Source organism: Melozone crissalis, unplaced genomic scaffold (assembly GCF_028551555.1).
Source record: "Melozone crissalis strain CALT ecotype California unplaced genomic scaffold, PUWL_Pcris_2 ptg000002l_1, whole genome shotgun sequence".
Classification (NCBI taxonomy): Eukaryota; Metazoa; Chordata; class Aves; order Passeriformes; family Passerellidae; genus Melozone; species Melozone crissalis.
Genome location: NW_026535780.1, coordinates 20396353 through 20424157, shown reverse-complemented (window position 1 = coordinate 20424157; position 27805 = coordinate 20396353). Strand labels below are relative to the sequence as shown.

At 39.4% G+C, this 27805-nt stretch overlaps 1 protein-coding gene across 1 annotated transcript; it reads left to right on the top strand.

The window, feature by feature from the left end:
• Positions 1-319: 319 nt before the first annotated feature.
• On the top strand, positions 320-27759 carry VIRMA (vir like m6A methyltransferase associated). Its single transcript, XM_054278268.1, has 24 exons — positions 320-400; positions 3000-3115; positions 3345-3431; positions 3818-3866; positions 4362-4530; positions 5423-5545; positions 6367-6669; positions 7549-8701; positions 9755-10246; positions 10993-11147; positions 13109-13191; positions 13658-13751; positions 13888-14432; positions 15006-15241; positions 15978-16230; positions 17790-18007; positions 19174-19306; positions 19887-20039; positions 21734-21894; positions 22150-22246; positions 23167-23333; positions 23488-23819; positions 24724-24867; positions 25324-27759. The coding sequence occupies exons 1-24, from the start codon at positions 338-340 to the stop codon at positions 25479-25481; spliced, it is 5484 nt and encodes a 1827-aa protein (XP_054134243.1). The 5' UTR covers positions 320-337; the 3' UTR covers positions 25482-27759.
• The last annotated feature ends 46 nt before the right edge of the window (positions 27760-27805 follow it).

Here is a 27805-nt window from a genome sequence, read left to right as displayed (position 1 = left end):
TGCTGAAGCAACCCAAGCTCCGTCTCCCCTGACGGCGGAGGGGGCGGCAGGACCCGCCCGGCCCTCGCCCTCAGCCCGCCCTCAGCCCCGCCCTGTCCACAGCCCAGCCCAGCCCAGCCCCGCCCCGCCCTCAGCCCAGCCCCGCCCTCAGCCCCGCCCCGCCCTCAGCCCAGCCCCACCCTCAGCTCCGCTCCGCCCCGCCCTCAGCCTCGCCCTCAGCCCAGCCCCGCCCTCAGCCCCGCCCCGCCCTCAGCTCCGCCCTCAGCCCTCCGCGCCCCGCGCGGCCCGGAAGCGCTCTCCCGCGCGCCGGAAGCGCGTCCCCCGCGGCCCGGCCAAGATGGCGGCGGATGCCGCCACCGAGCTGCTGTTCCTGGACACGTTCAAGCACCAGAGCGCGGAGGTAAAACGGGGTTCGGGTCCGCCTCTCCTCTCACCTCCCTTCCCCTCCTCTCCCTCCTCCGAGACTGCTGCCGGCGCTCCCTTGCTTGCGCCGGGGCCTCCCGGGAGTGCGGAAGCCCCGCTCGGGCGGGCCCCGGCGGCGGTCGGGCGGGAGCAGCCCCGGGGCTGGTGCCTTCAAGGGGGAGCTGCCGCCTCCTTCCCGCCTCGCCCGACGCGAAGCCTGGCTCGAGCCGCTGTCCTGGCAGCCCGAGGTGCTGCTGGCAGGGGCGGAGGGTGGTGGGAAAGCAGCGGGGGTTTGGAGGTGGCGGGGAGTAGAGGCGAGCGGAGAACAAAGGGGATAAACGTGCTTCGAGGAGGCGATCTCATGGAAGAAGTTGACTTCTGAAGCGGCCGTGCCCTGCCGCTTGTGAGATTCTTGATGCTCTTGTGTAGCTGATGATGAGGAGGGATATTTGTGTGTTTGTGAGATATTCCCTTAGATTTGTTCACTTTACACAAAATGAGTGTGTCAGGCTTTTTTGGCCGTGGTAGATCGTGCAGATATTGCACTTTGAGGCTGTTGGGATCCTGAGCATCTTTCAAACTGCTGATCTTGCAGCAGATTTGTCTGCGGCTGAGCTCCATGTGCCGTTCAGGGAGGAGGAACGGGACTGTTTGGGGAAAAGTGATTGTGTACTGTGGCGTGACAAAGGCGTTTCAAATTCATACAATAACTGGACTGCGGTCATGGATAGGCATTAAAGAAAGAAATTGGAGTATTTTGAAATGCAATGAAATGCAGTTGAAAAGTTTTTCAGGAGTCTTCTAGCTGTCCAGATTAGCTAGGCCCAAATGTGTTTTTAATTCCACTATTTAGAACAGTGTTAGGTGGGGAGTGCTATCCAGTGTGGGTAGAAACAGTAGCCACTCTTATTCTTCTCCAGGACCCTATGTTCTCTTGTTGAACATTTTTAATATTTTAAAATAATTTTTTATCCCTTCCATTCTTACCAGTGGCATTGTCCAAACCTGAACCTTAGGTGTGTTATGTGTTTCTTGAAAGCCTTTTTTATGTTACACTGCTGCTTCTGCCTTGTGGATTATGAGTGTTGCACTGGAACTTACAGTTCTTGAAAGGTACTGCTGTGGTTTTGAATAAAATTATTTATTTGGCTTAGCTATGCAGTTTAACTGCTGTTGAGTGGTTCTGATGTAGGGTATTTTTTAATGTTTTGTAGGAGAAGTGGGTTGAATTCACTTCTTGTTTTGTTGATGGTGATTCATGGCTGCCAGGACATAATCCAGCATCATTTTAAGAGGGATTTGTCTTTATTTGGTGGTGCTCCTGGGGATGAAGCTCCCCAGAGCAGCCCTTCCTCCAGAAATCTGAGTCTCCTGCATGACTCAGATGTTTTTTAGAGGCACAGATGAGCTCCCACAGCCTCAGTCCATGCAGGCTGCACTCAGCCTGTTCTGTTCGTGTGTCTGTGCTGCCTGTCCTAGCAGGATTCCTTTGGTTCCACCATCCAGCTTCTGACACATCAGCCCACAGGCCAAGCTGTTGTGTTGTGTGCTAAAAAATGTCTGCATCGATTTTTTAGGAGACAGCAACACGTGCCTAAAACCGTATCTTAAAAACTGTTTTTAAAATTCCACTTTGTCTGGTTCATTGCTTACTGGCTTTCTAAAAATTTTAGTACTTGTTTTCTGCTGGTTTCATTGCTTTGATTGTAGTGAAAGAGATAAATTTCAACTGCAGATCAACTTATTTTTTTATTTTTCATTTTTTAGTTGTGTTAATAGACAGATGAGTGGCTTGTGGTTTTTTCCCTATCAGTTTGCTGACTCAGCTTGCTAATTGGAACTGTAGTTCTGAGCTTCTCTTAAAAAAGTCTTTATATGTTTACAATTGAACATGAAGTTACATGTATTGTTTAATGAGCATATATATGATAAAATGATGGATAAATGTAATAAGATGTAATGCAGTGAATTTAGTGAGAGAAGACGTCCAGCATTAATTATTTAATAGCTGCTACATGGAAGTCACTGTAAATTTGATAACTTTCTAGTTTGCTCAAACATCTTTTTGGAAAGTAGAAGAATTCTTTATCCTTGCTGTTTCTGTGTGGTAAACAGAAATGATAAGTGCTAAAGGTTTTCAGGTGTTGCAAAATTGGAAAAATAAGCATCATATGGAAATTTTGTACAGATTTTTGTACTTACTTTTGTAAGTCAGATGTACTGAATTACAATATCGTTATAATTTTTAATATTATATTTGAAATATGAAATTTGATAATGTTTAGAACTACATCATGCATACTTTCTGTCTGGAAAAAACAACCTGTTACTGTTAAAAAGATTATTGCAAATAAAGGTAGTAAATTAAATAAATAAACTAGTAACACTTTCTATGAAAAAATAGTGTCAAATATATGAAAAATGCTGAGATTATATAAAAACTCTATTTTTCTGTATAACAGTGTTTGTCAGTGTTTAGCATTTTACAGAATTGAATTTTATTATTAAGATTGCTACATGTTCTGTTAGTAGAGAATACAAGTGCATTATGTGGTTTGTTTTTTACATTTCCTGACTTTGCTTCCTCTTTTTTGCAGCAAAGTACCAATATTGACGTGGTTCGATTTCCGTGCGTGGTTTACATCAATGAAGTCCGAGTCATTCCTCCAGGAGTGAGAGCTCACACAAGTTTGCCTGACAACAGGGCTTATGGGTAAGTGACAGACACCAGGTATCAGATTCAGGAAAACCTTCCTCTTATTGTTCTGTTGAACTTTTGTATCTCAGTAGACCTTCCTACATAAAAATGTAAAATGTATTTATGTGTTTGCTGAACGTGTAATTATTTTCGGGCGTTCCTTAAACAGTACAATTTTGTGGTAGTCCTGCTTACTCTGATAAGGAACTCATCTAATTTAATTCTACTTTCATTCTGTTCCTAGAGAGACATCCCCCCATTCATTTCAACTGGACTTGTTTTTCAACAACGTCAGCAAGCCAAGTGCCCCTGTTTTTGATCGGCTGGGAAGGTAAGTTCCTTCAAGATTAGTGTGTGACTTCATTATCTACCTTTTCTTCCTGAAAATTTTTATAGTGCAGAGAATGTGCAATAGAAAATCCTGTATCTCCTATGAGTTTCAGGTTCGCTTTGGATTTTGCTAGTTAGTGTTTTTATCCTTTTCCTCTGATCTGTATGGAAGGACAGAGGTTTATGCTAAAGTAAGAAAAATTTCTGTTATTTTTAAATTTACAGAGCCCATATATATTAATGCAAGGAATTCTGTAGAAAGAAGTGATTTTTCTTTCTTGTATGTATTTGTTCAGTGTTTTATTGTTGACTTGTGTGATTAGTATTGCTGTGTTTTACTTCTGCTTTATATTAATGAAAAATGACTTTGTATCTTTCATTTAACAGCCTTGAATATGATGAAAACACTTCAATTATTTTCAGGCCCAATGCAAAGGTAATGCAGTGCGATTTAAACCTCCTCTTTCCCCCTGTCATTTAGGTGTAAATATGGTTTCATGTGGTGTGTTAGCACTGTATAAAGTGTTTTTTGTTTCAAACCTTATCCTGAAACCTGCTTGTAGTTTAGATACTCTTTAGAGTTTTCTTGTGGTTTTTCGTATTGTCTTTTGATTTTTTGTTTGTTGGGTTTTTTTCATTAATAGGCTGTAGTGGATCCAGCATCTAGTCAATGTATGTACTGCAAGGAATTTAATGCTTTCAGAGATTATTTGTTGCAGTGATTGATGTGTTTAATGTGTTCTCAGTTTTCAAAATGTGGGATAAAGAGGTATTTTAATGTTGAATTTTTCTTTTGGCTTTTATGCAGATACAGATACAATGATGCTAGAGTAACTGTTTTGGAGTTGTGGAGTTGTCTTTAAGTGCTTTTTTTTTCCCTTCTTTTTTTTTTTTATTCCTTTTCTTTTTTTTTTTTTTGAAAAACCAACAGGTCAACACAGATGGATTGGTTCTTAGAGGGTGGTACAACTGTCTGACTTTGGCAATATATGGCTCAGTTGACAGGGTAATAACTCATGAGAGAGAGTCACCTCCTCCACCACCCCCTCCGCCTCCACCTCCCCAGCAACAGCCTGGATTGAAAAGGAATCCAAAACATGGTGAGTCTTGGGAGAAGAAAGAGATTTGTTTTCTTTTACAAATCAGTGTTACAGTATCCCATGTGAAAAACAAATCCCCAATTCTTCCACATTTTAGATTACAGTGGCTTTCATTTTTCTTTACTGTGTCTTTAGTTTCATATTTTTTTCTAGATTTATATTGAATAGTTTTAAGTAGAGTCTCATCCAGTGCTTTTATGAGAGCGGTTTATTTGATGTATTGCTAGTTACTTTGGATGGTAAAAATGCAGTTTAACTTGTGTGAACTCATTGTAATGTAGCTGATTGGAATATAAAAAAAACTGATTAAAATATTATTAAAGTCATAAGAAAATTTCACAGTTGTAGTTAACTTTGCTTATCTGACTTGTGTAAAATACATTACAGAGGAGTGCTCTGCGCTGGTTTTGGAACAGCCATGAATAGACTCCATGGTCAAATTCCTGCTTCAGTTTTTGTTTTAGATTTAAAATTAGAACTATTGTTCAAAGTATGGCTGGAAGACTGCAAAATTTGCATACTATATGCAGTAAAAGACAATTGTAAACTGTAAAAACCATTTGAGTAAAATGTGAACTTTTTTTTAAAGCAATTCAGATATTATTGATAGAGTTACAGTATGAGTAGAGTAATTGGCATTACTCATATAAGTTTTAAATGAGTATTATATTAAAAAAATAAGCTTGTTTATTGATGTAGTTCTTGTTTACATCAAAAATTACTTCATCAAAAGTGACTTTAGAAAGTTGTCTCATGTAACGCAGAATATAGATAAAGTAAGAGCTGGGCAATTGTGTTCCCCTGTCAAAAATAGCCCTGAAGCCCAAAAACTTTCTGCTTTTATTCCTGAGGTTTCATTAAATGCAAGTTTTTATTTTCCCAATAAATATAGTTGATGGAGAGAAAGAAGACCAATTCAATGGCAGTCCTCCAAGACCACAGCCCAGGGGACCAAGGACACCTCCAGGCCCTCCTCCTCCTGATGATGATGAGGATGAACCCATGCCAGTGTCAGGTACAATGAGAAGAGACTGTGTTTTATTTAATGCACATCACTGCTTAGAAGAGGCAGAATTCTATGTTCCTGCCCAGTGTGAAGTTTCTTATCTGCTGTTACTTCTGCTGGACTGATTCAGTTTTAGGAAAGGGATTTGGAGAAAAATAGGCTTTGGGTTTGTTCATTTGCATCATTTTTAAAGATAGTAGATTGGGAATATTGGCTGTTAACCAATACACCGTTAAACAGTCTGCTCATGTTTTATATAAGTGTTCTGTTGAGTCTGGTATCCATTGTTCTTCTGCATTATTCTGCAGCATCTGCCAAGTTACCCAGTCTCTGTATTGCTTGAGGTGCCAAGAACTCTTTGTATTCATAGTCTTGCTGAACCAAGTGATTGTGTTCAGTCAAATCACGAGAAGATTTTCAAGATGCTTTTTTTGCATCTCTAGTGTATGTGATGCAGAAACCTAAAAAATATATACTACCATTAAAGACAATAAAATATTTCTATAATACATTAGCAAAAAATAAAAGGAGGCCTGAGGCGAATCTCTTTTATTGTATGCAGTGGAAACATGGTGACAAAGGAGGTGTAAAAAGCTGAGGTAGTTAATAACTTCTTTGCCTCAGTCTTTAGAGGAAAAGCAGTTACTCTCCAGGCACCCTGGGCTGGAAGTCACATACAGGGAGCTGAATGAACCCTCAATAATCAAGGAGGGAATGGTCAGGCCAAGTGTATGGGGCCAGATGGGTCCTATTCATAGGGCCAGTCCTGTTTAATAGCTTTGTATTTCAGGAAAGTGCTCTTATTTCTGAAACTTTGTATCTGTTTTTAGTGGTTGGGGAAAAAGAAGATGATGTGGACCATAGGGAGGATTACTTTGAGCCCATTTCTCCTGATCGAACGTCCGTTCACCAAGAGAGCCAGTACTCGGACGATGGAGAGGTAGAGGAAGATCAGCCAGAGGAAGGGGATGATGATGATGATGTGGATGTTGAGGAGGAGGAGGATGAGGATGACGATGACGACGATGATGATGATGGTCATACAGTAGAGAGTATTGCTGATGAGGAAGAAGAAGAGGAGGAGGAAGATGATGAAGATGAAGAAGAGGGCGAAGAGGAGGAAGAAGGTGATGGTAAGTTGAAGAGTTTAGAAAAAAAAATAGAGGTTTATGAAATTTTGATGGCAGTACCTTCATGAGTATGTGCAAGGGAACTGAATTTTTTTCCCTTAGTGTCCTGGTTTAGGGCAAATTTGGGAGAAAACCTTCAAAGAGGGCCCTTACAGAAAGCAAACCCACACGGCCCCTCCCCTCAGCTGGTTTGGGAAGGATTCCTCAGAGAGAAGTGGAAAGAACCTGTTTATTTAACAGGCACAGCACCCCCACCCAGCATCACCCTAGGACACTTGGTTATTGCAACATTGCCTTATTTGTGGTCCTGGCATCTCTCAAGAGCAGTGTCTTGCTGTTGAATATTTATTCCTTTATAGTAAAACTTTCTATAAATAGAGGAAAATAGATACAGTTGTATAGGTGAGAATGAACATTCAATCTTGTTATGTTTTGTTTTAAATTGTAGGAAAGTGGTGAAAGACTATTTCTCAAGTAAAAACCACGTGAAGTTGTTTGTATAATATATTTAATTGTCATCTTCTTGTGTTATTTAAAGATCCCACCCATGTCTATGCAGAAATTGCAGGCTAGGAGTGTTTTTATAGGTGCAATCACAGGAAGAAAATTGGACAATATAGTTGTAGTAATGTGAATTCTAGTTAAACTTCTTGCTTTATACATTCTTTTAAGTGACTCCATTATTACATAAAAAATGTTTGTCAGGTGGGGCTTTCACTCATATCTTGACAGAGAAGGCTTTTTGTATGTTAGTGTGTGGTTGTTCTCTAGCTAATAATGTTTGTGTAAAATGAATCACTACTTGTATTTGGAAGATATTCTCTGCAGTTATGAATTGGTTTATTCATAACTGATTTGGTAACTTAATCTTTCTCTTTTTAGGAGATGATGGCTATGAGCAGATTTCAAGTGATGAAGATGTAATTGCTGATCTAGAACGTGAAACATTTAAGTATCCAAGCTTTGATATTGAATATACTCCTGAGGATCTGGCATCTGTGCCTCCTGTGACATATGAACCTTTTGAAAAGGAGCTTGGACCGCTTTTATACTTTAGCTGCCCTTACAAGACTGTATTTGAAAATGAAGTTGCTAAAATAAAGGATCAAGACACAGAAAAAGAAAATTCGGGGGCAGTGGAAGGCTCAGTTAAATTAACTGAACTGTTGGAATTATATCAAGAGGAAAGGGGTGCAAAGTGGGTCACGGCATTAGAAGAAATTCCAAGTTTAATAGTTAAAGAATTGAGCTACCTGCTGGTGAAAGACACAAAGCAAGACTATATTACCCAGCTAGTAGACTGGACCCTGCAGGCTTTAAACCTTCAGGTGGCTCTCAAGCAGCCCATTGCTTTGAACGTTCGACAGCTCAAAGCTGGGACAAAGTTGGTGTCTTCATTGGCAGAATGTGGGACTCAAGGAATAACAGCACTCTTGCAGGCAGGAGTGATAAATGTGTTGTTTGAACTGTTGTTTGCAGATCATGTATCGTCCTCCCTTAAACTGAATGCTTTTAAAGCTTTGGATAGTGTCATTAGTATGACTGAGGGAATGGAGATGTTTCTAAGAGGTGGCACAGATGTACATGAAAAAAGTGGTTATCAGAAACTCCTGGAACTCATACTGTTAGATCAGACTGTGCGAGTTGTTACAGCTGGTTCTGCAATTCTCCAGAAATGTCACTTCTACGAGATTCTGTCAGACATTAAAAAGGTGGTGGATCACTTAGCAGAGAGCACTCCTCCTCTTCCTAATCACACAGAGCCAGAACAGGACCAGGACTTGGCAGGACTTGAAAGAACCAACCAAGAATATGAAAATGATGTGGAGGCTCCTATGGATATGGATCATCTTTTGGAATCGTCTAATATAAGCGAAGGAGAGATGGAAAAACTTGTTAGTCTTCTTGAAGAGATCTTTCATTTGATGGAAACTGCTCCTCATACAATGATTCAGCCCCATGTGAAATCTTTCCCAACCATGGCACGCATTACGGGCCCTCCAGAAAGGGATGATCCTTACCCTGTCCTGTTTAGGTACAGCACTTGTGAATTCAATTGCTAGTGTGTTTCCTCTAGCTTGATTGAAATATATTTCAGGGGTGATATATATTGGGATATTTCACTTAATTCTTTTTTGGAAGATTCTAGATTGTGGATATGAAGTCTGAGAAAAGTTTGATAAGTTAATGTGCCTGTTATTTTGTTGGCTTTTGATCAACCTAGAATGCACCTAGCCTGAAGTTAACATCCTTATTACTTTTTTAATCTCCTTATTGCTGGTAATGTGCTCACCCTTCAGTTGCATTTGTAGATGCTGGCCAGTTATGCTTAGTGCTGTCCAGTTTGAAAATGGTTGTAAATCTGGTTTTCCATTTGTTATCTTTGAACACAACTATGTGTATGGATAAAATAAGTCTGGAATTCCTCAGTCTGGATGTTGAGGTGGCAAGATGCAAACTGGTCTCAGATTGATGAAAAAGTCATGCAGTTGTGTCCCTGTGCTCACTTTCACAGCACAGGCAGAGGAGCTGAGGCTTGCCTGCCTTGAGCCAGTTAAAACATCTCATGGGTTCTTACTCTGTTAACAAGTTTCTATCTAGAAAGTATTTCTGTAAATGCTGACAGATTTCTTTGGTAGCAGTGGTGTAGGTCATGGCTGAATATAGGCATCTACATGCAAAGAGTCTTCAAAAATTGCCTGCTAGATATGCTGTAATGATTGATTTCCTAGCACATTTAAAACATTGAATCTGACATTGATGATGATTCAGATGCAGTAAATTTAATAAAATACAGTGTCCTGTTTTGTGTGTAGATATGATTGAGGTTTGTATTGTTTGGGTTTTTTTAATAGGGATCAGAATTTTAGGACTTACTTCTTGTAAATATAATAGCAATTACATTTTGTAAGGTTTAAATTTTGTACTGCTTCATAATTAGTTATTATTTCTCGTAGTCCACAGAACAATAAGTACTGAAGCTAGGAGGTACATAGTTTTATATGAAGTGTTGAAAAATATTTGTAGCGCTGCTTATTATTTTCCTGATTTTGATTTGTTTTTGTTTGTTTGTTTTTTTTTTTTTCAGATATCTTCATAGTCACCATTTCTTGGAATGCATTACTTTGCTACTGTCTCTTCCAGTGACAGGTGCACATCCAGGTGTGCTCCAGGCTATCCGAGATATATTGCGTTTCCTGGCACAGTCACAGAAGGGTCTTCTTTTCTTTATTTCTGAGCATGAAGCAACAAACTTGTTGGTTAGAGCACTTTGTCAGTTTTCTGACCCAGATCAAGAGGAAGGTCTGCAGTCAGATGGTGCCAACGAGGATCCTTTTGCCCTGTGGCTCCTGCATTCAACGCAGACGTTACAGTGCATTTCAGAATTGTTCTGCCACTTCCAGCGGTGCACAGCCAGCGAGGAGACTGACCACTCAGATCTGCTGGGAACACTTCACAACCTTTACTTGATCACCTTTAACCCTGTAGGAAGATCTGCTGTGGCTCATGTATTCAGCCTGGAAAAAAATCTCCAAAGTCTTATTACTTTAATGGAGTACTATTCCAAAGAAGCTTTAGGGTAATGTATGCATTTATTTATTTCCTTTAGTTTTTTAATTTTAAAAGTATCTATCTTTTATAAATAATTCCATAAATCTAAAATTTCCTTTAAATCAAGCTGTTTTTATTTAAAGCCAAAACAACTTTTAAGTGGAAGCATGTAATACAAAATCAGGCCTGTCATTTGTATTCAAGTACTTAACACCCCAAATCTGTGTAGGTCATCAACAAAGTTCTTGTAATATATGTAGAGCAAACTTTTGATTATGTGGAAAAATCAGTAGGTAGGGAGTTTTTATTCAAGCATAAAATGTTGTCTGTGAAACAAGTAAAAAGTTTGATTGGGTATGGAGAGTACTGCACGCTACTCTGGAGTGGGAATCTCTCCAGTCTTCAAGTTCTTGTAGATGTTAAATGCCATCATTGTTTTCTCTGGACAGGCAGTTGTACTACTTTAGGTAGCAGTGATTTTAAAATATTTGTGAAACAGATAGTTACATAAAAATATTTGCATGCCACTTGACTGGATCTCATAGTTTGTTGATGCTGAAATGAATATGAATGTGTATAATGTGGCAGAAATTGTTCACTTGCCAAAAAATAGGAGGAAATTGTTTGGGTTTCTTTCATTGATAATTATATGGGGCAATCCTTGTTGAAGGTAAAAGTTATGTAGGTAGATTTTTAGGGGTCAAATAATGAAAATCTAACAGATATCCATTTGTGTTAGCTGAGATCTAAAGGAAAACCTTGTTGTTGTTTCAGAGACTCAAAGTCTAAGAAGTCAGTGGCTTATAATTACGCCTGCATCCTTGTTTTGCTGGTGGTACAATCTTCCAGTGATGTCCAAATGCTGGAACAGCACTCAGCACCTCTGCTGAAGCTTTGTAAAGCAGATGAAAATAACACCAAGTTGCAAGGTATAGTGTGTGTAATTATCAACTGAATTGTTTGAATGTATAGAAGAAATATTTTTTATGTGAATAATTGGTGCTTTACAGTTGTCTGGCTTGGATAATGAAATTACTTCTGCAGTTGCATCTGATTAGTTGAGTCACTGAGATAATGTGCAATTTTTTTCTGTTCATGAGAGTTAAATAGGAAATACTTATAGTTAGGTTTTTTCAAGTAAAATGGCTACCATGAATTCTGGATAATTACAGGAAATTTGAAATTATTCAGACTGTGTTGATAATAGGAGAGCAAATTTCTGTAGAAGTGGACTAACTAGTCAGTGAGCTGAGTCTTAGTTTTGTTTACTATTGCTATGGTTTAACCCCCACTGGACACTGAGTACCACACCACTGTTGCTCACCCTGCCCCCCACCCCAGTGGGATGAGGAAGAGAATCAGGGAAAAACAAGTAAAACTCCTGGATTGAGATAAGAAGTTAAATAATTGAAGAAGAAGTAATACTAATAGTACTAATGATAACAATAGTAATAATTGTAATAAAAAGGAGAGAAGAGATAAAACCCAAGAAAAAAAGTGATGCACAGTGCAATTGCCCACCTGCTGATCAATGTCCAGCCCCTCCCCAAGCAGGGATCATCCACTGCCAGGCAACTCTCCCAGTCATGTCATACTGAACATGACATCCTATGGTATGGAATATCCCTTTGGACAGTTTGGGTCTGTTCTTCTGGCTGTGCTCCCTCCCAACTTCCTGTGCAGCTCCTTCCCAGAATCCTTCACAGCTCTGCAGCTCCTATTCACAGAGCATGAGACACTGGAAATCCTTGACTTAGGGTAAGCACTGACTTAGGGTTAGCAACAGCCAAAACATCAGTGTGTTATCAGTGTTATTCTCATGCTGAATCCAAAACACAGCACTGAACAACAACTAGGAGGAAAACAAGCTCTCTCCCATCTGGAACCAGGACAGTGATGTAGTCTGACAGAGTCTTTACTACTAAATAATCCTGGGGCTGTTTCAAGCCACCTAGGCCAGCTGACATGGAATAGTCCATGTTACCCTGTTACTCCATCTTTTGATGTCCAAGCTGTGTCTTGGTGTCTTCCCAGCTTGTGTTGACTTACAGATCAGGCCTGGGACACAGAAAAATCCTGCTGGAGACTATTCTGACCCCTGAACATTGAGACTCTGATGTCCAAAGTTGTGCTCTGCACTGGTTAACCCATTCATATGCACATACCAATAATCTCTTCCAAAACTTAAATACACTGAAAGAAATCAGAGTTCTTCAAAGTTTTAGTTTAAATCTCTCCTCTTCATGCTCTTATTTTTGCTCCTCACCTGATCATCAGACCACTCTATGAGAAGCAGATCTAGCTTCTTAAACCAAATCATGAAATCAGTCTGAGTCATCAATTTATATGCACTTGATCTTCATGTTTTTATAAATATGTTCAGGAGCAATGGTTTTTAAATCTTTAAATGTCTTATCCCAGGAATTTGGGACTTTCAGGTTGTTCTAGACTAAGAGAGAGATTGATAATCTGTAACGATTTCTAGCATGAGTGAGTGTAGGGCAGAGGTTGGCTCTAATTGGGCCCTTAATAGAAATTTTGTGCTTAGTTTGTAATAACCTGTGCTTTCCATTAAGGGGAATGTGTTTTGGTTCTTTTCTTTAGCTTACAGTGCCCCTTAGTGTCTTTTGTAAAAAATTATTTGATTACAGATGAGATGAAAATTGCCTTCAGATTGACTTGAGCCAGATTTTGTCAGTGTGTGTAATATATATTGCCTGTTCTGGAGTTCTGCTTTTGTTGATGCTTTTCAGCTGGCTATAGCTGCGCTAAATGCCCCACAAATTTCACACTTGGCTTTAGTGCCTATTGTGTAAATTAGGTACATTTTGATTGGAAAAGGTTTTATGATCATAAATTCACTGACTTAAGTCTTTTGTTTTTTCCCCAGAGCTCAGCAAGTGGCTGGAACCTTTGAAAAATCTTCGATTTGAAATAAATTGTATTCCAAATCTTATTGAATATATCAAACAGGTCAGTAAAATATAGGTAGATGTTATCTTTATTTATGTTCTATAAGCTTAGACCTTTTGTAATCTGATATTTTGTCTTAGATATGTACTAACATATTTAAAAATACATACTGTTATCCAAAAGAGATGTTTCTCTTAAAGCTTACGATCTAGGCTGGGTCTTGCATTGTTATATTTATTGAAACGAAATCTAAAGTAAATATATGATGCAAAGATCTAATTATTTAAATCTTTGAGCTTCCTGTAAAACACAATGCAAATGTTGTTGCTCTTTTTTTTAGTTTCTGCCTTAATTATGACTGCTTACCAAAAGGTGAAATAGTTAAACTTAAATTTTGTGACACACAGTAACTAAATAGAGAATTTGAATTCTGTAGCATGAGTATACTGCAGCAAGCAGTATACTCATGAAGTCCTTCCTTGTAATACAGGCTCATTCCTTTTTTCTTTTTCTTTTCTCCTAAAAGAATATTGACAGTTTGATGACTCCAGATGGAGTTGGTCTTCCCACTGCACTTCGTGTTCTCTGTCATATTGCATGTCCACCACCTATGGTAGAAGGTATGGCTGATGGATTTGTACAGGTTAAAGTACAAATCTTAGTTTTCTGAGTCTTCTACTTAAACCTGACTAAAGTGTAACTGTGATTGCCCAGGAGAAGTTAGAAATACAGAAATATTATTTCTTTTCTGTACAGGTCAACAGAAAGACCTTAAGTGGAATCTTGCAGTTATTCAGCTCTTCTCTTCCGAGGGAATGGACACCTTCATCCGGGTGTTACAGAAGCTGAACAGCATCCTTATTCAGCCTTGGAGACTCCATGTCAACATGGGCACCACGCTGCACAGAGTCACTACTATTTCCATGGCCCGCTGTACGCTGACTCTGCTTAAAACAATGCTGACAGAGCTCCTGAGGGGAGGCTCCTTTGAATTCAAGGACATGCGTGTTCCTGCAGCACTCGTTTCCTTACACATGCTCCTCTGCTCTATTCCGCTCTCGGGCCGCTTAGACAGCGATGAACAAAAAATCCAGAATGACATTGTTGATGTCTTACTGACTTTTACACAAGGAGTTAATGAAAAACTTACCATTTCTGAGGAAACTTTGGCAAACAATACTTGGTCTCTAATGCTGAAGGAAGTTCTCTCATCAATTTTGAGAATTCCTGAAGGCTTTTTCTCTGGACTTATACTGCTTTCAGAGTTGCTGCCTCTTCCACTGCCCATGCAGACTACTCAGGTACAACTGAGATGTATTTAGTTTTTAAAGAATTTTTATTATTTATATATAACGCTTTGACCATTTTTGTAGTGGTGGAAAGAACAGATGTGTGAAAGGATGAATTAAAGTTGCAGTAAAGCATTTTGGGCTTGCACAGACTCTTTGTAGATAAGTCTTTTTCAGCAGAAACAAAATTGGTATTATTTGGAGCATTTTTCCTAAGTTAGCAGTCATATGTTGTTCTTTTGTCACTTGTGAGATTATCTAGACTCCTGTTCTGTTACTTAAATGACTGTCTCTGAAGCTTTTAATTTAACTCTGAATGCTGAACTTGGTATATTAAGGCTCTTCTTTCTTTTGTCATGGATCTTGAATTTGTTATCTTTATTAAGTAAGCATAGAAAGAGTGTGGCAATCCATGATCCTGAAAGAATACCTAATTTGCTGGCTCATGCACTGTCATCTGGTGACAATGAAAATGGCAGATTTTTAATGAAGACAGTAGTCATACTTTGTTTATACATTGTGATAGAATTCAGATTTTATCATAAAAATTGACAGGAAGAACCCTGGTGCCCTTCTGTTGTGCAGGTGATTGAAGCCCATGATATTGCAGTGGCACTCAACACCAGGAAGCTGTGGAGCATGCACCTCCACGTGCAGGCCAAGCTGATCCAGGAGATCGTTCGCTCTTTCTCCAGCTCGTCCTGCCAGCCCATTCAGCACATGTTGAGGAGGATCTGTGTTCAGCTCTGTGACTTGGCTTCACCTACTGCTCTGCTCATCATGAGGACAGTGTTGGATCTAATTGTAGAAGACCTGCAAAGGTATTTTTGTTTTCTCTTGCAAAGATTTTGTTGATGAACTGTTATATTCACCTTGCTTCTGCACAGTAGATTTAGCAGGAGGAAAATACTTTTGGAAATATTATGCATTATGGGCTGAACAAATTCTTATTCCAGTGCTATATGCTGTTGTGTCCTGATAATGCTTAAGGTTGCCAGAGAACCAGCTCATACCTCTAGGTTTTGATGTAGACAGTTTCATGTTGCATGTTTATGGTAAGTATTTCAGGAAGATTTTCTTCAGGTTGGCTTTGCAAAGCCTCATCTTTCCTATAAAGGGCTTGTAAGGACCTGTATGACATAAATAAGAAGAGCAGGCCAGTAAAGTTTGCTGTACTGGGATTACATATGTTTATAGATGTTTGTAAACTAGTGGAAGTTGAATGATACAGGTTCAGAGGGTTTTGAAACTGAGTGCTCTTTCTTTAGAACATAATTATCCCCTTAGATACTGTTTACATAACAGCATATTTCTCTTATGCAATTAGATACCCTACAGTATATTAAATGCACAGTAGATTAATAAATGATGTGACCAGAAGTTCTTTAGTGAAAGTTGAGCGATTTTTAAAAAGTAAATGGAACTGTAAGTTTAAGTATGCAAACTAGGTGAATTTTTTCTAAAATACAGAATTATATGACTCCTGTGATGGTTGTTTTTATAGTTTCTTAGATCACTTTAAACCAGCTTTTTCACAGTGCACTGATACCCTTTCAGCAATACAGAAGACAAAGAGAAACAGTACACTGGACAGACCACTCGACTGCTTGCTTTATTGGATGCCTTGGCTTCACATAAAGCTTGTAAATTGGCTATTCTGCATCTTATCAATGGAACTACTAAAGGAGATGAAAAGTATGGAGAGGTTTTCCAGGAGCTCTTGGCTTTGATGCGATCAGCTGGGGACAATGTCACTCATCAGCAGTGTTCTGAATATGTAACTTCCCTTTTGCAGTCCCTCTGTGATCAGGTATTGGCTATATTTAATGCATAATGTATATTGATTATTGTAGGAGAAAAATTAAATGAGGTTCTTTCTTAAGTACCCCTCTTTTTCCAAAAATAAAAAAAAATAATATTGTTAAAACACAAAAAGTGTGCATGGTTTAGGCTACTTTGGCAGATGTGCTGCCTTCTTGTTCTTGAATGTAAATACTTTCCAGTTTATGACATGTCTTCTGCATTATGTGCACTGTTCTGGCAGCTCATTAGAGACCAGAAACTGAATGGCACAAAGATTTCCTGTCCCATCAACTGAGAGAGGGATACCATTTCTCCTTGTGGGCCACTCACAAAACTTGAGTTGTCACTGTTCACTTCTTACCTAGTTAAATAAACATGTATCTCTTAGTGATCTAACTGAAACCTCTTGGAAATGTATTCCAAATATAAAGATATGTATGCTATGCTGGTACTGTAGAACTCCTCCATTAAAAAAAAACAGAAGTTGGTAGAGCAAGGTAAGAAATGCTCGTTGAAAGTTGATTCATAGATTGGCCCTGTAGTTTCTCATTAATGTGTCTCATTAATGCACAGATTTGCATGCCATCATTTGTCTCACTAGTGCATGTATTTATTTGATCCAGTGCTTCCTCAGTTACACAAAAGACATGTGGATGTTGTTGGTCAGTGGAGATAATCAGCATTTGCATATAAACAAGATATCTCTGTCCATACAAACTTGTTGGGAAAATCAATCTTATTTTATTTTATGTAAAATACGGAAGTGACGGAAGGTTCTAAACTTCATAGGTGGTGTCTGCAGCCTCTTAGTTTTCACAGAACCTTAGAATCAAAGCATATCTTGAATTGAAGGGGACCCATAAGGATCATCAAGTCTAATTCCCCACCCTTCACAGGAATATCTAAAACTAAACCATGACTAAGAGTGTCATCCAGATGCTCTCTGAACTCTGACAGGCTTGGTGCCTAATCACTTCCCTGAGGACCCTGTTCCAGTGACTGACCAGCCTCCCAGTGAAGAATCTTTTCCTGATGTCCAACCTGAATGTCCCTTGATGCAGCCTCATTCCATTTCCCTGTGTCCTGTGGCTGGTCAGCAGAGGGAGGAGAGCAGCTGCCCCTCTCCTGCTCCCTTAAGGCACTTGTAGATTGCTGTGGGGTCACCCCTCAGCATTCTCTTTTCCAGCTGAACCAGCCAAGGAACTTCAGCCTCTTTGACCAGTGTTCTGAGATTGAGGGACACATTGACTACCTAGGCAGGAAACTGTATGTTATCCAGTGACTATTGGAATATTGACTATTTAATTTTAGCTCTGCTACAATATTTCAGAATTTGAAGCTTTTATGTTTCAGAAATAAATAATGGTTTGTAACCTTAACAGGACTGAACAAAAAAGATATTCTAGATTAGTATTTTGTTGGTCAGTAATAACTGAAATACTGGAATAAGATGATAGAGGGATAGTGAAAGAATCCAGTGCTTCTGACTTCATGTATGTAGGGTGTATATTTACTGCAGGCATATAGAATGCATTTTTACTATATGTATAATAATAATTCTTTTAGGATATTGCACTTATTTTACCAAGTTCATCAGAAGGCTCTGTGTCTGAATTAGAGCAGCTTTCCAACTCCTTACCAAGCAAAGAGCTGATGCCCTTAATTTGTGACTCTCTGATGGAAACATTAACGAATTCTGAGAGCAGTTACAGCTGTCTGCTGACATGCATCCGAACAATGATGTTCCTTACAGAGCATGACTATGGCTTCTACCACTTGAAGAGGTATGGTATTTTATGGTATCACTGACAACTTAAAATTATTTACAAACTGTAGCGTGGAATAATTTTTTACATGTTTAGTAGAAAATGTTGAGGATAAGGCATCTAAGCTTTTGTTTGTCATTGGGGCTTCCGTGTTTTACTCAGTATTTTGGCCTTCTTCACATTCTGAATAATTTCTGCAGTATGCATACGAAAGCACTTAGTTTCAAGAAGGAGACAAAGCATTTGAAACAGGTTTGTACACTCTGTTTCCCCACTTCAAGGCTGGAGGATTAGAATGAGATGTAGTGTTCTTGTTCTTTCCCTTTTGAGACACTCAAAGAGCTCTCATCTGGAACACTGGAGAACTGTCTGTAATTCCTCTCTTTTTAGGGAATTCAGTTTGCACTTCCCCGAGTGTTCTGATCTCCAGACAATTAAGGCTTTAGCAATTAGGTTTTTTTTTCCAAACTATTTTTGTTTACTCACGTTGTTTTGCTGCTTGATTCTTTATCCTGGATTTGGACCTGTTTCTGTTTGCTGAAGTTGGAGTGCAGAGGCAAAAAGGTGAGGTTTGCAGAGAGAAAAAGGAGCCTTGTCAATATAAGGTGGTTCAAAACACTTTACAAGTTGTGGATGCAAGAAACCATAAAACCACCGGTTAAAAATTAGCAAGTTACAGATGCTGTTCTCGCATCTTAGAGATGCTGGATCCCGTGTGTCCAGCTGTCAGCTTCAGTGCACAGCCTTGCTATTTCTGTTCATGTTGCCTTTGCAGTTTGTTTTCTGCAGTTAGGCATCAGGGGATGGAGTGAAATTGTAGCTGCAAGCATGATCCTGCTTCATACATAAGGTCCTTGTGCAAGCACATATTTCTGTACTTCAGTCCCTTTTCTGCCAAAGATGAAATTGTGATGTCTTGAATGTTTTGGAGGTAGTATATATAGCTGTATATGTGCACTCTGAAATATCTGCAGATATTCTCACCAGACAGTACTGGTGAAAACAGGAGTCTAGTGTGGAGAAAATAATGAAGCTCCAGCTTTGTAATCAAGGCTGAACTTGATAATTGTAAAATTTGCCAGGTTTATTTTGCATATATCCCATTTTCTTCTAACCAGTTATGGTGGAACGGTCACAGTGTATGTACTAATAAAGTATTTGCTCTCTTTTTGTTTTAACACCAGCTCTCTAAGAAAGCACAGCAGTGCTCTGTACACTGTATTGAAGCGAGTGATAACTAGTTTCAGCAAAGACACAGGTGAACTGGCCTCTTCATTTTTGGATTTTATGCGACAGATTCTGAACTCTGATACTCTGGTAAGCAAATATGTATTGAATGCTTGAACTCAGCTGCATTTTCTGAAATCTGCAGTGTGAGACATGCTCAGGAACAATCATTTCAGAAAGCAGTTGATTCTGCAGATTGCTGGGTGGGGGTTTTCCATCAGTAATGTTAGTGCCATCTTTAGTTTCTAATGAAATGTGTGAAAGCTGGGCAGGGATGTATGTTTAGTCAGTAAGAGGGGTTTTCAGGAGGAAGAAAGGCATATCTGTTCACACTGATTTCCTAAGTGAATAGTGTGCTCTGGTGTCCCACTTTTAGATTCACAGCATCCTGTTAGAGAGCTGCTGTACTGATGTGTAGTATAGAAAAAACTATAGAATCTGTGATACAGACCTCATCTAGTACAGGAAAGGGTTGCATTCATCTTGATGCAGTACATAAACTTGCTTGTTGAAGTGTACTTTTTTAAAATAATTTACATCATATATTTTTAAATCAAGAGAACTCATTTTGCTAGATTTGCTCTAATGTATGTTAGAATTCAAAGGGGTTTGCAGTCCAGAAGTACTGAACATTTATGAGTACTCACTCCCTAACTGTCAAATATTTTAGGGATGTTGTGGAGATGATGGAAGCCTTATGGAAACAGATGGATCCCATTCAGGCAGAACGCTGGGTCTTACCACTGCAGAGTTAAAACATCTACTACAGAACAAAGAAGAAACCCCAGAAAGCCTGCTTCTTGATCTAGAGAAACATGTTATGGTAAAAGAGTTCAAATAATCAAGTTGATATTGCAGTTTTCTGTTAGCACATCCTATTAGCCAGGCAGTTGATGGTGTCATGGAAGGCAGCACATACCTACAAGCAAAGGGTGTAGGGTAGTGGTGAAGCAGATTGTTAATGCAATACACAGCAGGAACCCCAGCTTAGCAGTGGCTCAGTGTTACTGGTGACTGGTAAGTGGAATTAATACTGGGGGCTGGATATTGCTGGATGTTTTCATCTGAGGCCTGAACAATGGATACCTTTTCAGTGAGTTTGTGGGTGCCAGTAGGATGGGGGGAGTGACTAATCTGACATACAACAAAACCTCAATCCAGAGAGATATCAGTAAATGCTTTAGGATTGATTTAGCAGAAAGTTTGTGTGGTTCATTAGGAAAAATGCAAATATCTGCAGTGAAAGCAGGATAGTCCTGTGCCTTGTTGCAGGCTGGGCTGACAAGGGCCGGGTGGTTGTGTTGGTTGATAGGTTACAGGTGGGCCAACAGTGAGGGGTCACTAGAAACAGGTAAGTGAGTGTGTTCTGAGCCATCCTGGAAGGAGCATGGTCAGCACAGCCAGGGGCCTTGTTGTGTCCCACCATGGGATGCTGCTGACCTCTCATGTGAGTGTTGTGTTCACCTGTGACCAGCTTTGCCCTCTCACCAGTTCTGGAGAGACCTGGGAAAACTGGAGAGGGTTCCACCAAGGTGCTCACGGACCTACAGAACATGTGCTAGATAGAGAGGAGGAAGAAGCTGGGCTTGTTTAATCTGGTGAAGAGGGCTCAGGAACTATTTCACAGTTTGCCACAGCTGTTTGGGAAAATATTAACAAAGATGGTGGAATCAAACTTCTTTTGGTAATTCCAGATGATAAATCATGGGGCAATGCCCCCGGATTGTGGCTTCAGAGGTTCAGGTTGACATTAGGAAACAAAAAGTTACCCACTGAGAGAGGAGAGTGAAGCACTGAACAGGTCAGTGGGGCTCTGGGCTCTGTGTCACTGGAACTTTTTTTTTAGACATGACTGGATAAAGTTATGGCTGACCTGACCTGGCTTTGATGATAGTCCTGCTTCAAGCAGTGATGGTGTGGACTGGACTAGAGGACACGCAGAATTCAATGCATCCAACTTTTCTGTGATTATAATTGCAAACTTAACTCTGATATTCAAAGTGATTCTGTGTACCTGATAGCAGCCATGCAGTAGATAGCTAATTTAAGAGAGTCCATGAAACAGCTGCTCCACAGCTGTTGATCATGTTGTTGATCACAAATGCCTTTCAAGTGCTTTATTCTCTCCTGTCCCTTCCCTGGCTGCCTGCATCTATTAACTAAGAGATTAAAAAGCCAAAGTTGTTCTGAATGAGGAACAGCAGACACAGGACATTGGAATGCTTTAATAGAGAGCTTCTTAAATAAAACCTGGGCCAGTGTTTTATTCCTTGGGACTGTTATAAAAGATAGTGCATCAGTTGGGAATGGAACCTAGAATGTGCATGTAGTGCATAGTATGTTTAGTACCACACCTAGGAGCATTCTGCTCTTGTTTGTGTACTCAGGTGTCTTATTTCACTATTTGTGGCTGGGTAGACTGTTGTATAGTAACTCCACCTTTTTTAATAAATAAGCAAAACATTATTCCTTCTGTGCAGAGGGGAGAAAATTCTGATTTGTTCTGTGTTGACATAGGATCGTTCTAAGGAAGATGATGGCCTTGAATCCTTACTGGACAACATTGTTGGAGTAAGGCAGATGTTGGAGTCAGCAGGTGATTCTTGTCCACTGAGTGACCAAGATGTTGAGCCTACTCTTTCTGCACCAGACTCTCTTCAGAACTTGTTTAACAACAGGTAAAATGGTTGAGTGTGTCAGCAGTGATTTATTTGTGAAAATTGAGTATTTTATGCATACGTAAATTAAGTATATTAAAAACAGGATCTAAAGAGCACTGTTGTCATGACTACCCACGAGTCCCAATGTATTTAATGTCATGTGAGTATCAAGAGTAGGGCAGCAGTGTTCACCCCTGGTCCTGTGGTGCTGTGTATGCTTGCAGGTGGTTGTGGCTCATAACCAAGGAGGCCTTTGGCCTTGTTCTGTTGTAGGACTACGTACGTGTTGGCAGATGTGATGGATGACCAGCTGAAGTCCATGTGGTTCTCACCCTTTCAGGCTGAAGAAATAGACACTGACCTAGATATGGTAAAAGGCTTCATTAGTGTATCTGAAGTGGTTTTAAAAACGAGGGTTAATCTGAACTAGTAGCATCAGAAATTCATGTGGCCAAATGGATTGTTTTCCTGAGCTCACCTTTCTAACTTGACCCAGATAGAGAAGTTCACATTTGTTAAAGGGGTTATCAAATGCTTTCAGATTGACTTGGAAGCTGCTACAAAATTGGGATCTTTTGCAGTACCCTAGGGGAACAGTTGCTGTGTCAGTCTCAAACTGCTTTTGCACTGCTCTTGAGGCTTTTCATCAGTTTGTATTAAAGGAAGAAAATAATGTCATTTAGTTTCTTTTCCTTGCTTGTCTTCTGTCATTGCAATAATATCCGCAAGAGCCTCATAGGTTCACTTTTTAATTTAAATATTTGCTCTGAGGTAACAGAAGGGGAAAACATGGCAGTAGTAAATGAAACTACCTGCACAAAAGCTTTTCACAGTTTTTGAAACTTCTGGATTATAAACTTTAATGCTAATAATGAAAAATACAGTAACATTCTGAGTTTTTTAGAACTAAGGAATTGGCAGTGTCTTAATTTCTTGTGTGAGAAACAGTTTCTGTTGACTTCATTGCATTAATTCCTTTTTAGTTTTACTTTTTTAATTTACATGCAAAGATAGTTGTGTTTTAATTTCCTTAGCAAAACCAAAACTGTATAAGAGTGACATTAATAAATTTATAGAGCTCTATCTTAAGCAAGAGAATTTTCAACTGTGGGTCATTAAGTGGCAAGGTAGGTGTTCATATTTGAAAGCTATGCCCTTCACTCCTTTTGTGTTGAAATCTGTCAAGATATTTTTCCTGCAGCTCTGCTGCATTTTTTGTTTTGTTACTCGTTTTTTTGGTTTTTTTTGAGGTGCTAGTAATGATGTTTTGATTAAATTCTCTCTTTGAAGGTAAAAGTTGACTTAATTGAACTGTCAGAGAAGGGCTGCAGTGACTTTGACTTGCAGGCTGAATTGGAGAGGTCATTTTTGTCAGAACCATCATCTCCTGGACGCACAAAAACCACAAAAGGGTTCAAGCTTGGCAAGCACAAGCATGAGACCTTCATAACCTCAAGGTAAAATGAACTTAATGAGTTAACAGCATCTTCAGCATTGATTTGTATGTTATCAAAATGTCAGATACCTTTCAAATTGCATCTCCAGTATGGAGAATGCCTGACCATCAGTAGTACAGTGTTACATTAACTAAATCATGGTTTGTCACGACAGTGGGAAGTCTGAGTACATAGAGCCTGCAAAGAGAGCTCATGTTGTGCCACCACCCAGAGGAAGAGGAAGGGGAGGATTTGGACAAGGAATTCGACCACACGATATCTTCCGTCAGAGGAAACAGAACACAAGCAGGCCACCCTCCATGCATGTGGATGATTTTGTGGCTGCAGAGAGCAAAGAAGTGGTTGCTCCAGATGGGATACCACCAGCCAAAAGGCCACCAAAAGTGTCACAGAAGATTTCTTCGCGTGGTGGATTCTCAGGGAACCGTGGAGGACGAGGAGCTTTTCACAGTCAGAACAGGTTCTTTACACCACCTGCTTCAAAAGGTGTGTTGGTTCCTGTATTAGAACTGGAGTAGATGCATGCTAAAATTGCTTCAGTAATACTAACCCAATTTCCTAGCAGTTTATCATCCCTGGTGTGAGATCTTCCTGAAGCAGTGTTGTTGCAATGGGTTGTTTAGCACCAGGAAAGGTTCTCTTAAAGGTGAGAACCTCCAAAGCTGTAGATAGCTAATTTAAGAGAGGCCATTAAACAACTGCTCCACAGCCTGTTGATCACAAATGCCTTTCAAGTGAAACAAGACTGTGAAGTCCCATGCTGCCTTTCTGCCTCTCTTTTACAAAAGGAGTCAGCTGTTTCAGCAACTCTTGGAGTGCTTCCCTGCCTTTTGTGACATGTAGTTACTGAGATCAAGCACCACAGTACATATTTGGGTTAAAATGAGGGTTTGGAATAAAAGGATGGAAGATCCTGACAGGAATACGATGCAATCTTCAGTGAACCTGGAGGTGGTAACCTACAGAGTGTTAAATTTCTTTGATACACAGTCAAGATTGTATTCCTTTTCCTTCCATCCCATAATTAGGGCAAGTCCTTGCAAAGTAGAAACAGAAGATACTTCTATTCATAAAGTTATAAAGACTAGAATTTATTTCACCACAAAATCTGAAAGTATAAGAGTTTGTCTTGATATGCTAGGTAACGTGAATTCTTTTCCACGTGAGTCTATGCCTGATAAATAGATCTGTTCCCTCATTCTGTGCAGAATAACTTGTAGACTTCAAGTTGGAATACTGCAGGTATGTTGATACAGAGTATCTTTATCTATTTGAATTGTATAAATATTATGTTACCACCCTGAGTATTGTGAAGATTGGAATGGGAAAAAAAACCCCAAACCCAGTGATGTTTGCTCAACAGTGTGTTGGTTTTTCTCTCCCTATCCAGGAAATTACAGTCGTCGTGAAGGTGCTCGAGGCTCAAGTTGGAGTGCACAGAGTACGCCCAGGGGAACCTACAATGACAGTAGAGGTGGTCAAAGCAATTTTAACAGGGGTCCACTGCCACCACTGAGACCATTAAGTTCAGCAGGTACATGGTATTCATATGGGCATCGAACTATAGAGAATTCCTTGAATTTCATTTTTGCTTTACAAATGAAACCATGCAAGGATGCTGCAGACACCTTGAAATTCAGCAGATGTTTTAAGCATATATGAACAGTTGTCAGTGAGACCATGTCAAACGCGCGCTTTCGTACGAGCTGCCCTGTAACCCATAAAACTTGCTGAATTGAACGTTTGATCGCAGAATCTTAATTTTGCACTCAGACTTTTGTCATTCGATTCTCTTCGTACCTCCATGGTAATCATAGCGCAATTAAAGCAGCAATGCTTGCCTAAAAGAAAAGTGAAAATTAAAAGGAGGAAACAGACGCTGTTTGTATCTCATCCTGGTTTTGTTTCTTACGCTTTGGCAGCAGCTACTCCGCCTAGGGCTTTTTTTTTTTTTTTTTTTCCAACTGAGTATACTTTTCTTTGCTTTAAGGCTACCGACCGAGTCCTCGCGATCGTGCGTCCAGAGGCCGAGGAGGAATTGGACCGTCCTGGACAAGTGCTAATAGTAGTAGCAGTGGTGGCTCAAGAGGGAAATTTGTTAGTGGAGGCAGTGGAAGAGGCCGTCATGTACGTTCCTTCACACGATAGAGTAAGACCCAGTGGTGGAATGGCTCAACCTTGTGGACTTCTGTGAAGATGACAAAGAAAGCAGCGTCACTAATGGACCAATTCAGTTTCTGGTATCTGGAGGACACCAAGAGAATATTTTTGTCCGAAGAAAAAGCTTTTGTTTGATACAAGAATTGAAATTTCAATAAAATTCAAGACTTTTTGTGTACAATTGTAAATTTTTTGTTCCTTTTGAAAGAATGTTTCAGTTTTTTTGTGGATTTCAGTAGACTATACTCAGTAAAGCACCTCTTTCAGTTAAGACTTGAAGAACTTCTTAAATATTCGTTGTGCCAAAAGAAAGGTGCAAGTGTTTTGTGTGTGATTTATTACTGCAAGAAAATTAAAAAATATGTATGTAAGGCAATTTTGGTTTTTTTTTCTCTCAGGTTTAGAGCCATTAGTCCTCTTTTCCTTTGTTACTTTATTAGCCAGTCTGGTTTATTAATCAATGAGGTGTGTCTGCCAGGAGGTGCAGTAGCCAGTGATAGAAGGAAGAATAACTGAAAATAATTAATCTGTTAAAGTATACAAATGTCAATGTAATTTATGTAGGTTTTGTTGTACATCTTGGGAAACGAGATTAGAAACTTCTAAGTCCCACACCAGGTAAAATTTGAATAAAGTCTGTCACTAACTTCAGGAAGAATAAGTCAACATTCCATCATTTACTTTACAACTCCAGCTCATGCATTAGGAGCACAGGAGTTATTTGACAGGAAAGCAGCATATACTTTCAGTTAAAAAGCAAATACTCATACCCTTAGAGTACCTGGAGTTAATTTGTTCCCTCCCTCTCCTCTGCCTAACATAGTTGAGAAGAGAGCAGAGACACAGGTGTGTAACCTGAGCCAACATGTAGTCTATAAAGAACTGGAGTTTTGCTCCTGTGATTAGACTGAGATACAGTGCAAAGAGAAGAAGGAGGAGTAGGAATTCATAAAGAAATATCACTACTCGATTAAATTCTGAATTAATTTTCTTATTGAATTCAGTGAAGTAAGGTTTGATGTGTTTGCATTCCTTTGGGCTCCGTGGGTTTCATAGAATTAACAGATTTTCAGTAGCCATTGCATTTTTGGGCAGGGTGGGGTAGCCTAAAGGCCACATGCAATATTTGCAAATGAGCTCCACTGTAAGACTTAGTTCGATTTTCACTTATGCTTGGTCTGTTGACACTACAGAAGTGCTAAAGAGGGGTCTTACTCTACTTAAATACTGCCCCTATTGTATTTCAAGTGTTTCTAAAGTATGGTATTATGTTAAATTGACATTTTTTTACCTCTATACTGCCTGACTAAATTAAGTAGGTTTTTCATTTGATACACAGAAGGCCCCTATTAGCTGTATTTTTCCTGCATGGAGACTCTGAGACTGTCCCACTGCCTGGGAGGTGATTGAATAACCAGTGAAAGTGGGGAAGGCCCATGAACTGACTGGGTGCACCTATGGGGAGCAATATCGGTTCTTAAAGGGTTTAACCTTGTTTAAAATAACATGGACAGATTTGGATTGGAAGCTAAACAATTTTCTGAATGGTAAAATACGAGGGAGATGTAATTTTACTAATAATGACTAAAATGGGTGGAGCTTTCACAGGCATTACTGTTATTAATGCTATTTTTTTAAGGAGCACTGCATAAATATTTTTAAAGCTGACTCACTCCTTTATACCATGTGTTTAAGGTGGTTATTTTTTTAGAATTTTACTGTTTTCAAAACTAGCAGGGATATAAATAATTTGATTTCTGTCAGGGAATTTGAAATGAAAAGTAAAGTATCAAGCATGGAATAAATATGTAAATATTCAGTACTGGTTCTTCAAAGTTTAAAATATACAGCATGTCACATTGGAAATTTTCAAACTAGGAGGAAATAAAGGGTTGGTTACATTGGTGTATGAAAGCTATGTAAATTTAAACTTGAAAAAAGAAGTGTGTGTATATTACTGTTTTTGGGTTTTTTTACTATTGAATTTAGTTCTGTGACCCTTCAATACAAAGTGGTTCCTTTCATGGATAAATTCAGCATGAAATAATGCTGTTTAAAACTCAGGTGTTACTTGGTTTGCTTTTTAAAATGAGATTGCTACCATAAGTAAATAACACTTCAAAGAAGTGTTCAATTTTGCTTTTGATACTCTGGCTAAAAGACATTTTCAAATTTTGTTTCCTGACTGGAACACCAGGAAGTGGCTAACTTCAGAGACTCCTGTGCTGACTTGATGAGCAGAACACTGGGAGGAGAGTGAGTGAGGCAGAAAAGATCTCCAATGCAGCATGGACAGACAAAGGCTCAGTTTG